At 39.1% G+C, this 17,737-nt stretch overlaps 2 protein-coding genes across 6 annotated transcripts in view; one reads left to right on the plus strand and one right to left on the minus strand.

The window, feature by feature from the left end:
* ANKRD26 (ankyrin repeat domain containing 26) overlaps positions 1 to 17,737 on the minus strand; it is a 1,272,391-nt gene that overhangs the window by 257,259 nt on the left and 997,395 nt on the right. The window lies entirely within an intron of this gene.
* The window catches only part of MPP7 (MAGUK p55 scaffold protein 7), a 240,271-nt gene that overhangs the window by 75,354 nt on the left and 147,180 nt on the right, over positions 1 to 17,737 (plus strand). For all 5 annotated transcript variants that reach the window (XM_077152940.1, XM_077152969.1, XM_077152947.1 and 2 more), the window contains one exon: positions 13,273 to 13,391. In XM_077152940.1, the coding sequence (XP_077009055.1) occupies positions 13,273 to 13,391 (119 nt within the window). The remainder of the gene's footprint in view (positions 1 to 13,272; positions 13,392 to 17,737) is intronic.

The raw sequence follows: 17,737 nt of genomic DNA on the forward strand, positions 1-17,737 counted from the left end.
TTATTAATATAATAAAACTTAATAGTGTTGTTCTGGGCATAGATATATGTTCTTTAGTGTTTATTAGCCCTTGGTTATAGTAAAACGTTTTCATCCTATACCTTGGCAGTATTGTACAGAATGCAAATATCAAAATTAAGGACAAAAAGCTAATAAATATATATTTGTTTTTCCTTTTCCCAACTCTTTCTCAATCTGGTTTCTAAATATTTTGGTTGCTTATAGTATCTAATATGATTGAACACAGAGAACATCTTTTTTTATCATTTAACATAAGTTTATAGCTTCCCCAGACTTGTTCTAATAATGAAGCTATGAAGGATATGACAAGAATGGTGATATTAAATTTCTCTAGACTAACAGTAAATTTTTCCATTCTGATGTCAGGAATGTTGAGCATCTGGAATCTGCAGGCAGAGTGACTTGTTCACTGCGGGAACATTTTCATCAAATTCTTAAAGTAATTTATTTTCTTAGGACCTACTACTGTCTTGAATTCTATATAATATTTTTACAGAAGCAGTATTCTGGAACTGAAGAAATTTCGCTTCTTTCTGCCTCTCAGTTTTCGAATGTTTCAAATTTTAGAGATATTGTTTGAGGAGTAAGGCCATGCTTTAATCATTAAATTCATTTGATAAGATTTAATAACCACTATTTATATTGTGTAAATATAATAAAATAGAAAATAAGTTCTTAAAAATATTCATTTTAATAAAATAGGTAGATCTGTGTTCTATATTTTGCTGCCTTTTTCCTTTAATTTTTGGAGTATCTACCAAATGTGTGTGTGTGTGTATATATTTGGATATTTTTATTGAGAAATATCCATGCATGTACAGTCCAACCATGTTATACAGTGACTCACAATACATCATGTAATTGTCTATTCATCACATAGTTGTGTGTTCATCACTGTGGTAGTTAGAGTCAGTTGGCAACTTGGCCAGGTGAATGGACCTAGTTCTGTTGCTGTGGACATGAGACAATGGTGCGTGAACCTCATCTATTGCTCATTACATCTGCAGTCGGCTAGGAGGTGTGTCTGCTGTATTGAATGATGTTTGACTTAATTGGCTGGTGCTTAAATGAAAGCACTCAAGGTAGCACAGCCCAAGCAGCTCAGCATATCTCATCTCAGCACTCGCAGCTCAGCTCAGGCCTTTGGAGATGCAGAAAGAAATCACCCCAGGGAAAGTTGTTGGAACCCAGAGGCCTGGAGAGAAGGCCAGCAGAGTTCACTCTTTGCCTTCCCACATAAGAAAGTACCTTAGTTGAAAGTTAGCTGCCTTTCCTCTGAAGAACTAATGAAGTAAATCCCCTTTTATTAAAAGCCAATCTGTCTCTGGTGTGTTGCATTCCGGCAGCTAGCAAACTAGAACAATCACCATGATCATTTTTAGAACATTTGCATCACTCTAGAAAATTAACAAAAAGAAAAAAAAAAAGGAACTCATACATCCCATATCCCTTATCCCTCCCTCTCATTGACCCACAGTATTTCAGTCTACCCAATTTTTACCCTTTATTTCCCCCTATTATGTATTTTTAATCTTTTTTTATTTTTTATTTTATTTGTCTGTTCATCCCCTGGATAAAAGGAGCATCAGACACAATGTTTTCAAAATCACACAGTCACATTGTAAAAGCTATATATAGTTACATAATCTTCTTCAAGAATCAAGGCTACTGGAACAGAACTCAACCGTTTCAGGTACTTCCCTCTAGCCACTCCAATATACCATAAACTAAAAGGGAATATCGACATAATGCAGGTGAGCTGACCTGTTGAATTGGCTTAGAAAGAGAGCCCACATCTGAGCAACAAAAAAGATTCTCTGGGGGTGACTCTTAGGCATAGTTTTAAGTAGGCTTAGCCTATCTTTTGCAGGAATAAGCTTCATAGGGGTAAATCCCAGGATTGAGTGCTCAGTCTATTGAATTGGTTGTCCTCACTGCTTGCAAGAATATCAGAAATTCCCCAGCTGGGGAAATTTCTCACCAGTCCTCCAAGAGGACTTTGCAAATACTTTTTTATTCTCTGCCTAAATTATAATTTGTATATATCGGGGCATCACACTAACCTGTACAAACGAAGAAGATCTCATAACCTATTCAAGATTCCATGTAATTATGGTGTTCGGGTAAACTGACCATACAAGCTAGATTAGATAATGGTTTACCCAAAATAGCAATTTTTTTGCATGTGTTCAGCAATTACTTTAAAAAAATTTATTTTTATTAACAAATCTTCACACACGTACATTCTATATATGGTGCACAATCAGTGGCTACCATATCATCATATAGTTGTGTATTCATCACCACAATCATCATTTTTAGATCATTTGCATCACTCCAGAAAAAGAAATAAAAAGAAAAAACTCATACATCCTGTACCCCTTACCCCTCTCTCTCATTGACCACTATTATTTCAGTCTGCATAATTTATTTTACCCCTATCCCCCCATTATTTATTTATTTTTATCCATATTTCTTTACTGATTTGTCCATAACCTGGATAAAAGGAGCGTCAGACACAGTCACACTGTAAAAATTGTATCGTCACACAGTCGTCTTCAAGATCAAGGCTATTGTTGGTCATTCTGAGAAACTTTGGTTATTTATGTGACACCTGAGACTCAGAGTTAGAGTTCTGATGCTATTAAAGTCAGCAGTACCCCATACAGGAACTGTTTAAAAAGTTGAAAACGGGATCTGACTTCAACTAGAGATATGAATAAAGCTGATCTAGATAGGACTAAGGTAGATCAGAACACAGGGGAAAGGTTGAGATCGTCCATATTTTAAAACTTCAACTTCTGTGTGAGACCAAACGGGAAAGATGTTTATTTGGTGCAAAATTTATATTTTGGAAGTGCATCTCCTAATTTAACTTGTATGGTCAGTTTAGGTGAATACCCTAAGAACATGGAATCTTGAATAGAGCATGAGATTTTGTTGGTTTGTCCAGATTAGTGTGATGCCCCAATATATCCCAGAGTAATTTGTATAGTGAATAAAGAAGTATTTGTAAAGTCCCCTTGGGGAACTGGGGAGAAAGGAGGAAATATTCAACCTACCCATTTGAAGAATTTCTGATATTCTCACAAGCAGTGGACACAAGCAGATCAATAGGCTGAGCCCTCAATCTTGGGGTTTTCCGCCCTCATAAACTTATTTCTGCAAAGGATAGGCTAAGCCTACTTAAAATTATGCCTAAGTGTCACCCCCAGAGAACCTCTTCTGTTGCTCAGATGTGGCCTCTCTTTCTAAGCCAACTCAGCAGGTGAACTTGCTGCCCTCCCCCACTCTGTGGGACATGACTCCCAGAGTTGTAAATCTCCCTGGCAACGTGAGACAGAAATCCTGGGATGAGCTGGGACCCAGCATCAAGGGATTGAGAAAGACTTCTTGACCAAAGGGGGGAAGAGAGTTTTGAGACAAAATAAAGTCTCGGTGGCTGAGAGATTTCAAATGGAGTCAAGAGGTTATCCAGGAAGTTATTCTTATACATTATATATATATATATAAATTATATATATATATATATATATATATCCCTTTTTAGTTTATGGTGTATTGGAGTGGGTGGAGGGAAGTACCTGAAATTATTGAGCTGTATTCCAGTAGCCTTGAGTATTTATTTATTCTTGCATGGACAGGCACTGGGAAGTAGGCTTGATTCTTGAAGACGATTGTATAAGGATATAACGTTTACAGTGTGACTGTGTGATTGTGAAAAACTTGTGTCTGATGCTCCTTTCATCTAGTATATGGACAGATGAGTGAAAAATAAACAAATAATGGGGGGCCAATGGTTAAAATAAATTGAGTAGATGGAAATACTGGTGGTCAATGAAGAGGAGGGTATGTAGGAGTTTTTCTTTTTTCTTTTTCTCTTATTTTTTTCTGGAGTGATGCAAATGTTCTAAAAAATGATCATGGTGATGAATACACAACTCTGTGATGATATTGTTAGCCATTGGTTGTACGCCAGGCATGGAATGTTTGTGTTAAGATTTATCAGCAAAAATATTTTTAAAAAATGGTATATTTTTAAAATAAATAAAAGGGATATCTGTCTATCTGTCTGTCTGTCTGTCTGTCTATCTATCTATCTATCTATCTATCTATCTAATGCATAAGAATAACCTCCTGGATAACCTCTCAATTCTGTTCAAAATCTCTCAGCCACTGAGACTTTACTTTGTTTCATTTCTCTCTTCCCCCTTTTGTCAAGAAGACTTTCTCAATTCCTTAGTGCTGGGTCCCAGCTCATTCAGGGAGTTCTAGCCCATGTTGCCAGGGAGAGTTACACCCCTGGGAGTCATGTCCCACACAGTGGGGGAGGCAGTGAGTTCACCTGTGGAGTTGGCTTAGAAGGAGAGACCACATCTGAGCAACAAAAGAGGTTCTCTGGGGGTGACTCTTAGGCATAATTTTAACTAGGCTTAGTCTGTCCTTTGCAGGAATAAGTTTCATTGGGAAAAACCCCAAGATCGAGGGCTCAGCATTTTGATTTGGATGACCCCACTGCTTGTGAGAATATCAGAAATTCTTCAAATGGGTAGGTCGAATATTTCCTCCTTTCTCCCCAGTCCCCCAAGGGCACTTTGCAAATACTTCTTTATTCACTGCCCAAATTACTCTGGGATATATTGGGACATCACACTAACCTGAATAAGCCAATAAACTCTCACACCCTATTCAAGATTCCATGTACTAATGGTGTTCAAATAAACTGACCATAGAAGTTAAATTAGGAAATTCCCTACCCCCAAAATATATTATTCACCAAAGAAGCATTTCTCCCTTTGGTCTTGCAGAGAGGTTGCAGCTTGAAAATACGGACCAAATTATCCTTTATCTGGTATTCTGATTTATCTTAGTCTGTGTAGATCAGTTTCATTCATATCTCTAGCTGAAGTCTGATCCCTTTTTCAGCTTTTTTAACAGTTGCTGAATGGGTTGAGTTTCATGGCTTCAGTGCTCTAACTCTGAGTCTCACGTGTCACTAAAATAGCGGAAGTAACTCAGTATCTCAGAATTTAGAAATATCAGTTACAACTCCTAAATATATGTGACTGGTGTAAGAACTTACAATGTAGGACCCTTTACAATAGGCCCCAACCTGATAACCCGTGCTCTCAACTTCAATTCTCTGAGTTTGTATATTGTAGTTAGTCCATATGAGTGAAGCATGATAATATTTGTCTTTTTCTTTCTGACATTTTATTCAACATGGTTCTCTTTAAGGTTCATTCCTCTATTTGCATGCCTCACAGCTTCATTCCTTCTTGCAGCTGCTCAGTAGTCCATTGTGTGTAAACACCACAGTTTCTTCCATTACTCAGTCCTTGAACCCTTAGGTCACCTCCGTCCATTGCACACTGCCACCATAAACACCAGTGTGCAAATGTCCATTCCAGTGTCTTCACACTCAGTTCCTCCAGGTATATACTGAGCAATGGGGTTTCAGGATCATATGGCAACCCCACCCCCAGCCTCCTGTGGAACCACCACACTGCCCTCCAAGGGGCTACACCCCTGATTTTCCTTCACCACCATAATGTATATGAAGACGTTTCCTTTTCTTCTGCATAGAACCCATACTTCTACCCCATGCCCCCACTTGTTGACATTTAGTTTTGGCATAATGCCTTTGTTACATTTAGTGAAAGCATATTACAGTGTTACTGTTGACTATAGACCCTAGCTTTCATTGATTGTACCTTTTCCTGTATACCATACATAATTACGTTACAATTAGGTATTATTGTGCTGTCTATTTTTGAGTTTTTGTATCTAGTCCTGTTACACAGTCTGTATCCCTTCAGCTCCAATTACCCATTATCTTATCCTGTTTCTAACTCCTGCTGGACTCTGTTACCAATGACATATTCCAAGTTTATTCTCAAATGTCGGTTCACATCAGTGGGACCATATAGTATTTGTCCTTTAGTTTTTGGCTAGACTCACTCAGCATAATGTTCTCTAGGTCCATCCATGTTATTACATGCTTCATAAGTTTATTCTGTCTTAAAGCTGCATAATATTCCATCGTATGTATATACCACAGTTTGTTTAGCCACTCGTCTGTTGATGGACATTTTGGCTGTTTCCATCTCTTTGTAATTGTAAATAATGCTGCTATAAACATTGGTGTGCATATGTCCGTTTGTGTCTTTGCCCCTAAGTCCTTTGAGTAGATACCTAGCAATGGTATTGCTGGGTTGTATGGCAATTCTATATTCAGCTTTTTGAGGAACCGCCAAACTGCCTTCCACAGTGGTTGCACCCTTTGACATTCCCACCAACAGTGGATAAGTGTGCCTCTTTCTCCGCATCCTCTCCAGCACTTGTCATTTTCTGTTTTGTTGATAATGGCCATTCTGGTGGGTGTGAGATGATATCTCATTGTGGTTTTGATTTGCATTTCTCTAATAGCCAGGAAAGTTGAGCATCTTCATGTGTCTTTTGGCCATTTGTGTTTCCTCTTCTGTGAAGTGTCTGTTCAAGTCTTTTGCCTATTTTTTAATTGGGTTGGCTGTCTTTTTGTAGTTGAGTTGAACAATCTCTTTATAAATTCTGGATACTAGACCTTTATCTGATATATCATTTCCAAACATTGTTTCCCATTGTGTGGACTGTCTTTTTACTTTCTTGACGAAGTTCTTTGATGTGCAAAAGTGTTTAATTTTGAGAAGTTCCCATTTATTTATTTATTTCTTCAGTGCTCTTGCTCTGGGTGAAAGGTCTAGGAAACCACCTCCTATTATAAGATTTATAAGATACTTCCCTACATTTTCTTCTAACATTTTTATGGTCTTAGATCTAATGTTTAGGTCTTTGATCCATTTTGATTTAATTTTTGTATAAGGTGTGAGATATAGATCCTCTTTCATTGTTTTGCATATGGATATCCAGTTCTCTAGGCACCATTTATTGAAGAGACTGTTCTGTCCCAGGTAAGTTGGCTTGACTGCCTTATCAAAGATAAGTTGTCTGTAGATAAGAGGGTCTATATCTGAACACTCTATTCGATTCCATTGGTCAGTATATCTGTCTTTATGCCAGTACCATGCTGTTTTGACCACTGGAGCTTTATAATATGCTTTAAAGTCACATCCCTACTCTTTTTATCCTCCTGTTTCAGGTGAACACCAGCCACTTCACTGTCCTATTATTGTATTCTCTTCCCTGCTATTTTTTTTTGCATGGGCAGGCACTGGGAATTGAACCCAGGTCTCCGACATGGCAGGTGAGAACTCTGCCTGCTGAGCCACTGTGGCCTGCCCTTTCCTGCTGATTTTAAGGTCCTTATCATTGCTAATTTTGGTTGTTTTCCACTCCTCATTTTGCTCAAGCCCTCCAGGAACATATGGCAATACTGGCTGGTATTTTCTTTTCAGTTTCAAGTCTATAGAAGCAGATGTGAATCATCCCCAATCTAGTATGACTGAGTAAAATCAATGTTCACAGACTTGATCAGCCTAATTCTCTTTAGGCTTTCTTAACCACAAGCCCTTGGGCAGGTTTTAAGATTTTTATTTTTTTTGCCTTGCCCTTGGATTGCTTTTGAATAGTCTTGATGATGGAAAGTCACTATTGTTTGACAAATGGGACAGCTGGTGATTTTCTTTAACCAAGCTTTATGACTTTATTCTTGTCTGTCTAGGAAGTACATATATTTCCTAAGGTTGTTTATTCCCCACCTCCCATTCCTTCCTGTTCTTTCTACTCGCCCACTCTCCGTCATAGCGATTCAGAGATCATTTTTATTTTGGTTTAAATTGTTGATTGTTGCAGTTTTTCTGACTTCTGAGTGTGTTACATACTCAGTGAAATCCTTGTCAAATTTAAGACCTCTGAATATTTCTTAGGCCTGTGTAACTAATATAGTATTTGACATGGAAGATGAAGGTCTATCCAAAAATTTTAAGCACTTAAACTGCAAATAGGAATCTGTAAACAGGAAACCTTTACATTTGTCTTATGAGTGTGTTAGTGATGTATAGTGCTCTTGGAAAAATTCCTGGGAGAGCTAATGCTAAGAGGCTACCACAACTTGGACAAGTTGACACATGAACCTGACCATGACAGTAACTTAAAGTATGTATTTCTAGGTATATTATAATTTAAATATTACAAACAGACAGGATTTTATCAATATCTCTAAAAATTAATTAGGCATTTGAATATTTCATTAGCAGCCTGGACATTTATTTCGCTTGAAGGAAAGTATGTTTCTGGATCTTGGGAAAACAGGAGATCCCTTTTGTTTTGGTTTGTTAATGCTAACGGAATGCAAATGTACAGGAAATGGAATGGCTTTTCTAAGGACTTAAAAATATCTAAACTAGGCATCTAGAGAAAGGTACCTGACTCCAAAGAAAGACCGATGTGTGTCATATGGGAAGGCATGTCGCTGGCGTCTGCTGGTTCTTGTTCCCGGTTCCATTGCCTTTAGCTTCTGATTCCAGTGGCTCACTCTGTAAGCATCAGTGGGCCCTCTGGGGCAAACTCTGGGTTTCATCTCTTAGTTTAGCATCTCACGGAAAGGCACATGGTGACATCTGCTTGACTGGTTCCTGTCTAGCTTCTTTCAGCTCTCTTAGCTCCTGCATCTCCTGGGGCTTCTGCTTTTCTAGAGTCTGCTTCTCAGCTTTCTCTGTTGGCACTCCAAGCATCTCCAGATGTCTGCATCTCAGCTCCCTCTGTGCTTTTCCAAAATATTTCCCCTTTTAAATGACTCCAGAAAATGAATCAAGGTTGTCCTTGAATGTGTAGAGTCAAATCTTCATCTAATCAAAAGGTTACACCACAATTGAGTGTGCTGCATCTCCATGTAAGTAATCTTATCAAAAGGCCACATCCATAACTGGGTGTGTCACATCTCCATGGAAACAATGCAATCAAAGTTTCTACCCTAAACAATAGGTTTGCCCCCCACAAGATTGTATTAGGAAACAAAACATGGCTTTTCTGGGGGTACATAACAATTTCAAACCAGCACACCTTATATTTAGGATTGCTTTAATTTGGGCATATATATGCATTCTGTATCATTAAAGATTTTAAGATCTCTGGGGGCAAAGGTAGTAGCATTTCCTCTACTTCATTGTGCTCCAGCGATTAGTATAGAACTCATATTCTGGCATAGATCTCTGAATATAAGAACTCAGTAAATGTTGATTCTTAGGACCATAATATTTAAAGACCCTACTTGGGTGTCATTTCCTCTCTGAAGGCCATCCTATGATGTCTTCTTCTTCCTCTGGAAGATTGGCCACTTCCCTTGCTTTCCCCACAGCGCCACATTTGCCATCGTCTGTGCTCATCTTCTGTGCTGTAAACTCCTGGGGACAGGCGTCATGTCTGATTGTCTCATACCTTCAGTGCCTTCAATAATGCTTGGTTCATAGGTACCATAGATGTTAACTGGAATGAAGCATTCGAGTGCTTGAATAACTACAGAGGACTCTCCGGTACCTTCCTGTTCTAGTTTGCTTGCTGCCAGAATGCACTATACCAGAAACGGAATGGCTTTTAAAAAGGGGAGCTTATTAAGTTGCAAGTTTACAGTTCTAAGGCTATGAAAATGTCTAAATTAAGGCACCAACAAGAGGTTACCTTCACTTAAGAAATCCGATGACGTTCAGGATTTCTCTCTCAACTGAAATGACACATGGCGAACATGGCGATGTCTGCTAGCTTCCTCTCCAGTCTTCTTGTTTCAGGGAGCTCCCCCAGGGATGTTTTCCTACTTCATCTCCAAAGGTCTCTGGCTGTGTGGGTGCGCGTGGCTCTTAAGCTTTTTCTAAAATGGTTCCCTCTTAAAAGGCTCCAGTAAGCAACCCCACCTGGAATGGGTGGAGACACAGCTCCATGGAAACCATCTATTCAAAAGTTACCGCCCACAATTGGGTGGATCACACCTCCATGGCTAATCAAAAAGTTCCCACCCAGCAATACTGAATGAGGATTAAAGGACGTGGCTTTTCTGGGGTCCACAACAGATTCAAACTGACACACTTCCCAATTCCAGTTCTTGCTCAGGGACAAGTAGATTTAGGTAAAAATTGTAAAAGATGTCCCTTGCTATCTAAACCCTCATTATGTGCCCTCTGAATCCCAAGGACCAAATACATTTGGCTTTCCTAATATTCTTTGCTATTGGAACTCTAGGAACTGAATAAAGCTTTAAATAGAAAGCATGGATTCGAATCCAGGCCCAGGTTAATGCATGGACAGAAATGGTTTCTAGGGCCTGTGAAGGTTATTTGTGTGGAGGCCGTTTTCATTACTGCCTGCACTGAGACTGCTCTCTGCTCTGGCCTCAGAGCTCTTACCATCTCTTTAATCTCTACTTGCTGTCATCCGATCTCTTCTAACGTTGGTCTGTGGTTACCAGATACGGTAGCTGAAGAGAAGGGACACGTGCTGTCACTAGAGTACCAAACTGGGGTGCCATAAAAGTGAGGATTGCCTAAAGTCAGTGAAAACCAGAAAACTCAGATTTATGAGTTTCTGCTAATGGAGGAATTATTTTTAAAAAAATTTAAACACGATATGGTTTAGTCCTACCAAAAATTAGCAGTACTTGGTTAAAATGAACACTTTCTACAAGTGAAAGACAGGGTAGTTGTATTCCCGAGTATGGTATTGCGTTTGGTTGAAATGGATAGCCATGTGGTTGTTTTGACTTCAAGCCATGAGACTGAAATGGCATTTTCAGTCTAGAGGAAGGTGTATCAAGAAAGGAAGAAGGTTAATTTTTAACGAGTGCCCAGTCCGTGCCAGCCATGGGCTAGGAGCTGTTATGTACATTTTTTCCTTCGAATTCTTACAACAATGATATTTACTTTGTTGTACAATTTCTTTTTATTTTAGCAGTTTATTTCGAGGTAATTGTAGATTCATATGCAGTTGTAAGAAATAATAACGAGAGGTCCCAGGTCCCTTGTTCCCAGTTTCCTCCGGAGGCAACATCTTGTCTAACTGTAGTGCAACATCACAATTAGGAAATTGACATTGATACAAGCTCTTGACCTTATTCAGATTTCACCTGTGTTCCACGCACTCATTTGTGTGTATATGTGCGTATGTTAGTGCCCTTAGCTCCTTGCAGTTTTACCATATATATAGATTATCATTCATCTATGAGCACATAGGAAAGACAAGACTCAGTGAAGTTATGTGACTTGTTGAAAGTGTAGACCTGGGGCTTGAACTGAAGTCTCTTTGAGCCAAATCTTTGCTTTTTTCAGTAATAATAATGATCGAAAATAATGTCAATCAATAACAATGACTGAAATTCATGGAGTTGCATATAAAGCTGACTGAGAAACTGCTGTAATGTATTAACTCATTTAATCTCCCAATGACTAAATATACCACATAAGTTACAGTCATTTAATACCATTGATTAATCTTTACACCATATTGCCAAAGACAAGGTACTTATTTTGACAGTTTCTGAAAACAATAATAAAACAATGAAATTCCACCCTCTTTTTATACTCTTTCAGTGGTTTCCTCAGTAAAACGTGTGAGTTATGAATTAGGTGTCATCTGGAAAGAGAATGGAGCAAGAGGGTTTCTCCCCTAGGTGATTTCTTTTTACGCCTTCTTAATTGCTTCAGATAGTTGTTTGTGCACCCTATTTCTTAATGGGGGGGGTCATGCTTCAGGGGTGGGTGAGAAAGTCAGCTTCTGTCTCTTTGCTAGTTTTGAACGTCTAACTTTAACCACTAACTCTGGTAATTGTTGATTACTTAAAAAATATTTCAAATGAGAACCGTGTAATTATATATATAGGTTGAGATACCTTAAAAATAGCATTACTAAATAGTAAATAAGAGCCGGTTTAGGCGGAATGCCAAGTTTGGGGGTGGGCAAATAAACACAAACAATCAAGAATATGCAGAATGTAACATACAATACAATATAATAATAACACAATATAATTGGGAGAATTTTTTTTTCCCCTAGAGTATTTAGCATTTTGGGCCCAAACTCAATAAAGCCTCAGGGCTGTTTAAATTTAATCACATCTCCCCAGATAGGCACCTGACTTTCAACCTGCTGCCTGGTGCATTGGTCTGTGAGTTATCCCTGCTTGTAGGATATTACTGTACTGCAGGGCAGTAGTAGAGTCAGCAGCCGCCCATAACTTACTCGGCTGTTCTTTGCTAGTCAAATGCCTTGTAAAGCAGCCTCTGTGACCCATGGCAGTGGTTACTCAGACTGAAAATACCAACAGTACCGCATGTTGGAGGTCCCAGGAGGACTTAGTATTTTTGTAGACAGCAGACAGGAACAAAAGGAATTTATCCTTTTGACCTCATGTCGTCCCACTGGGAAGTGGAACATGTGCTGGGAGTTGATATCGCCTGATGCCAGGTCCCTTTCTGAAATAGACTTGGGCAGACACCGCAGCAGCGTTCTTGGATGGCAGAGCCTCTGAGTGACAGTGAGGGGCTATGCAAGCAAGAGGGGGGTTTATGGAAGCAAGAGGGGGGATTTACGGAGCCTGCCACCCTGGAACACCGCACCATGTCTATCCTTGGAGGCTCCTTGTGGGAAGTGCCAGGGGACCTGAATCTGATGCTTTCACTCTTTCAGAGAGTATTAGATAAATTCCACATACCTAAATAAACATCAGAGTCAAACTTAAACTAAGTTTTGCTGGCTTAGGTTTTTTTTTTTAATGGTTGACTACAGTAACACAGCACCATGTATGGTTTATTTTGTCCTACTTTTTAGAACTTTCTTTTGGACGTTAGATAATGCAAATGTTTTTGAAGCAATATATTATTAGGAACTATCTGGAAACCACAAAACATTTTTAATGGACTACTCTATCAATTTTCTGCTCTTCTAAGGAAGTTTTTCCTATTCATGACTCATTCCATTCTTTGGCTAACATTGAGGGAGCTGTAATAATGATTAAGGAAAGGAACGTATGCCTTTTCTTCTTTTTTGAAGACCTGTACACATTTTCTGTCTAGGGTTATGTAAACTTGGCTGACTGGAGAATGTTGACCACTGTGAAAAGTAAAAGCTAGTTTGTTTGTTAGTACATATTACTTTGGAATTAAAATATCAAAAAACTTCCTTTGCTTCTTTGGAGAAGTTTCGATGTGATGGCCCAGAATAAAAGTCCAGTAAAAATGACATGTGCCAGGCTGTCATCTACACACACCTTACATGAAATTAATGAGATCATGCTAAGATTACGCTTTGTGTTCTATTTTCATTTTATAGGTCTGTACGAGCTGTTGGCTGCTCTGCCAGCCCAGCTGCAGCTGCATGTGGACAGCCAGGAAGACCTGACCTTTCTCTGGGACATGTTTGGTGAAAAGAGCCTGCATTCACTGGTGAAGGTAAACCTTGCTGATGTCAGATTCTCTTTGAGAAAAACAAATGGAAAACTATTTTGTTGCTCTCCGAGAACAAAACAGCCTTCTTTCATTGCCCAGAGGGCCGTGAACGTTGTTAAAGATTCAACCAAAAATACATAGACGATTTCACGTAAGGGTGATGATCTGGCTGTGCACATGAACACCGCAAACTTGTGCTTGCCCTTGTTTAGAAAAAGAATGTGAAATAGTAGCAGTGAGGTTTAGAGTTCTTTATAGTCAACATCCATGAGCTAGAATTTGACTTAAATAAATAAATGTTCACAGCAAAAATTAGGAGGACGATATTTTCTGAGGTGAAGGATGGCAGCAGTTCAGTAGCCACATTAATTTAGAATAATTTCCTTTAACAAAGTCAACTGAAATTCGAGTACTCGCTCTCTTTTATTGGCTTTTTTTCTTTTTGCTGGCATCGGAATGGTATTTTGTATGTAAATACATTGAAGCTAAATACGAGCAAAAACAGTTTTGGGAGAGTTTTCCTAGGAGCATCATGCCATGAAAATAATCAGCCACCAGAAATCAGATCTGGCCAGAGAGCAATACTGGGAGTGTTCTGAAGTCTTAAAATAGGAAAATGAGAACAAGGAACTTACTGGAAAATATGCCGCTCTCACTTCTGGAAACATGAATTGCACTTTCTCTCATTTAACTCAAGCTGAAAGAGATTTAGAGGTCTGCCTGAGTCTGTGTAGATAGAAACCCAAGCCTTGGCAGTATCTGCTCCTAGACTTAATCCAGCAAAATTTGTTACGGTTGCCTGCCATGATAAGAGGCTTTTAATTAACGTATAATGTTTGATGATGAGCAACTGCGGAGTTGTAGTTGCCTCGCAGAATGAAGAATTCTTACTACATTTCTTTTGTTGTTGTCAGATTTACTGGAATGTGTGCGCCTCAAGCAGTGGCAGTTTTCAAAAAGTAAAGTGTTGATATGTGGCCTTTTCCTTGTGATTCATTTCAAGACTAGAATGTTTTGTTTATTATTATTTAAAAAAAATAACAGTGTAATTGGCAAGGTGGCTGCATTTATGAGTAATTTCAGATAGTTTAGTTGCCCTCTGGTGATTTGTCAGAATAGTCTTTGATTGTATATGAGTTTATGATATGGTGGGGCAATCATAAAAATATTCCTAGGTTGAATGTATGAAGTAACAGCTGCAGATTTAGAGTGGTTTGATCTTTTGGTGGAAGGCACAAAATCTACCCAAAGTGGCATTATTGCCCCTAAGTCAATAAGTCAGACAGTGGAGGCAGGCTTGTATTTATTTATAACTTGGCTACTGTCTCAGTTGCCTTATCTATAAAATGGAGGATTATACTACCTGGTGATGAGGTTGTTTGTGAGTTTCACATGAAATAATTAAGATTTAAGTTCTTTGATAATTATATAGGTTAGGGAAATATGTCAGTATTATTCATTTTTTTTTTTGTATTTCTCAAAAATAGGTGTATTTGTTTGCTAAAGCTGCCAGAATGCAATATATCAGAAATGAAATGTTTTGGTTTTTTTTGACATGGGCAGTCACCAGGAATCGAACCCGTGTCTCTGGCATGGCAGGCAAGAGTTTTGCCACTGAGCCACTGTCGCGCCACCCAGAAATGAAATGGCGTTAAAAAAGGGAATTTATTAAGTTGCTAGTTTACGTCTCTTTGGCCATAACAATGTCCAAACTAAGGCATCTAGAAAATGATACCTTGACTCCAGAAAGGACCAGTGATGTCGGGGGGTTCTTTGTCAGCTGGGAAGACACCTAGCATCTGCTATTTTTCTCTCCTGGTTTCTCATTTCAGAATAGCTTCACCAGTAGCATCTTCAAAGGTCTCTTCTCTTTGTCAACTCTGAAGCTTTTTCTAACATGTCTCTCTCTTGACGTACTCTAGTAAGCAACCCCACCTTGGATGGATGGAGACCCGTCTTCATGGTAACCACTTAATGAAAAGGTCACATCCACAATTAGGTGGGTCACATCTCCATGTAAACAACGTAATAAAAAAGATCGCATCCAGCAGTACTGAATCAGGATTAAAGGACATGACTTTTCTGGGGTACACAGCAGATTCAAGCTGGCACATTCCACATTCTGGACCCTAGTAAGGCATATTCTTTCCATAAACAGAATACCTTCGTTCCATTAAAGTACCACAAAGCCTTAAACCACTTCAGTAACAAGCATTATTCACTTTTGAAGAAAAAGTTAATTATCAGAGTATGTGAAGGACCAAAAAGTAAATAAAGAGAGGGTTAGTTCAGTTAAAAGAAAAAACTAATGCATAAAAACTTCTTAGTTGCTCTGGCTTTTGAGTTTTAAATGTAGGGCCTTTTTTCAAAGTATATGTCAACAGTAAGCAGTTAGGAAGCCTACTGGTGGGTATTGGTATCTGGTTTCATAAAAACAGTGGAGCTCATAAATCAATGTTGCCAGTATTGAACTGGCACAGTAACTCAGGTACTAATGGCAATGTTTTTCAGTAATTACTAGAAAATGCATTTTTAACATTAGTTTTATCATGTTACAGTAGTACTTTCTCAATTTCTTAATCGTCCCCCCCCCGCCGAACATTTATCACACGTAGCCCTCCAGTGTGCCCTTTAACTCATTCTATTAGTTTTCAAATAGGAAAGCCGCAAATGACTCCAGGGGCAAACTCCTGGGATTGGAGCTTTAAACTGCTGGAACAAACCGCTTAACTATATTCCAAAAGAACATCTATTTCAGGGTGGATGATAAAAGCCTTCAGCTATTGTACATAAATCTTGGTAGAGCAAAAGGAATTTGGTTGAAAGATTTGTTTTAGAGTGAATCAAAATGAGCTTTGGTTTTATGCTCTTTTGCCTGCAGTTGAAACTGTTGGCATGTGATTTAGAACTGGTTGAATATGAAACTTGATTTTATTCTAGCGTGAAATTTTCATAGTTGTTGTCTTATTTTGTGCAAAGAAAAAAAAAAAAAGGAAGCTGGAGGAATGACTCACTTTTTGTCTGCTGTAGAAGGTACTTAGGAAGCAGCTGTTTGGGCACTGCAGTGGCAGTTATGGGGATGCCACATTGGAACATTGAGCCAAACTCCTGCAGGATTACTGCAGCCTGGAAGCTTTTTCTGTGAAAGAAACATGAGGATCCTGTGGGTGCTAGTGGCAGGTATTTCCTAAGAGAAAAATTTCTAAATGGAAAAGTAATAGAAGAATAAGAAAAAATGTGGGCATGAGATTTTAGAAGTATCAGAAGACCTGGGAAGTAGCATGTGTAAGGATGGAAACATCACGTCTGAGGGGTGGCCAGGTCAGGATGTCAGAATTCACCCGATTCCGTGAATGCAACCCACCAGCAATAACCTTTGAGCCACATTTTTGACTCATCTCTTGTAAATATATGAGACCATGAGGTATTTATTTCATGCCCTAACTTCATTTCTAGATTTACCTTTTAGCCTTGTTTTCTTCTCTATTGAGATTTCTCCACTCACTTTAAATTTTATTTAGTTGGGCTGTGTATATTTTTGTAATCTGGTTTAAATTCATTTTAGAATGAGATTGGCATAAAGACTTGCCTCAATTTTTTATTTCTTTTAAATAAGACTGATAGTTGTTTCCTCAAGACATTTTTGTTCCCTTTTCACAATTTTGTTGGCTGTCTAGGATAAGAATGTCAAACTATTAGTAACTTAAATAGTCGCGTATATGCTTTTTCTACTCACTTAAATAGTTACATATGTACAGGGGACAGAACAAGAAAATATAGCAGTCTGGATTTTAGCCTGTGTGTGATTCTGAAATATTTCAGCAAAGTAGAAATGGATCATTTTCGAGAAAATTCACCCGACACGATTGTGGCAGCATGCGTACCTCTGTGGTTGTCGTCTTAAAGCGGTGGTGGTAAGTGACCAGGTGGACCCTGATGTCATGTAGGTGCATACTTTTCGCTTTGATTGATTGATTTCATTTGACCCAGACGTGTCGAGTACTTACCGAGCCCTGGACGCTTTGCGGTCCAATGGGGCCATTTCCACCGCGTGCCCCTTGCAGTGTGGCACCTCCAGTCTCCCACCGTGCGGGGGTGAAGGGGTGAGGTCATGATTAGAGCAGCTAATCAGGGGCCCAGGTGCCTCTGGGCAGGGTTCACGTGGGCGTGGCACCCTGAATACCCTGAGCGGCTGAGTAGGGTTTGTTCGGGGAGCTTTTGTGAGGAGGAGTGGGGGTGGCACCGAGCAGGAGGAATGACTTGCACAGGAGTGAGCGCTCAGTACCTTCCGATGGAGAGCACTCCAGGCCTGGTGTGGCCAGTGCCATGGCGAGCGGTGCAAAGTCTGC

The sequence above is a fragment of the Tamandua tetradactyla genome, chromosome 1 (genome assembly GCF_023851605.1).
Source record: "Tamandua tetradactyla isolate mTamTet1 chromosome 1, mTamTet1.pri, whole genome shotgun sequence".
Lineage (NCBI taxonomy): Eukaryota > Metazoa > Chordata > Mammalia > Pilosa > Myrmecophagidae > Tamandua > Tamandua tetradactyla.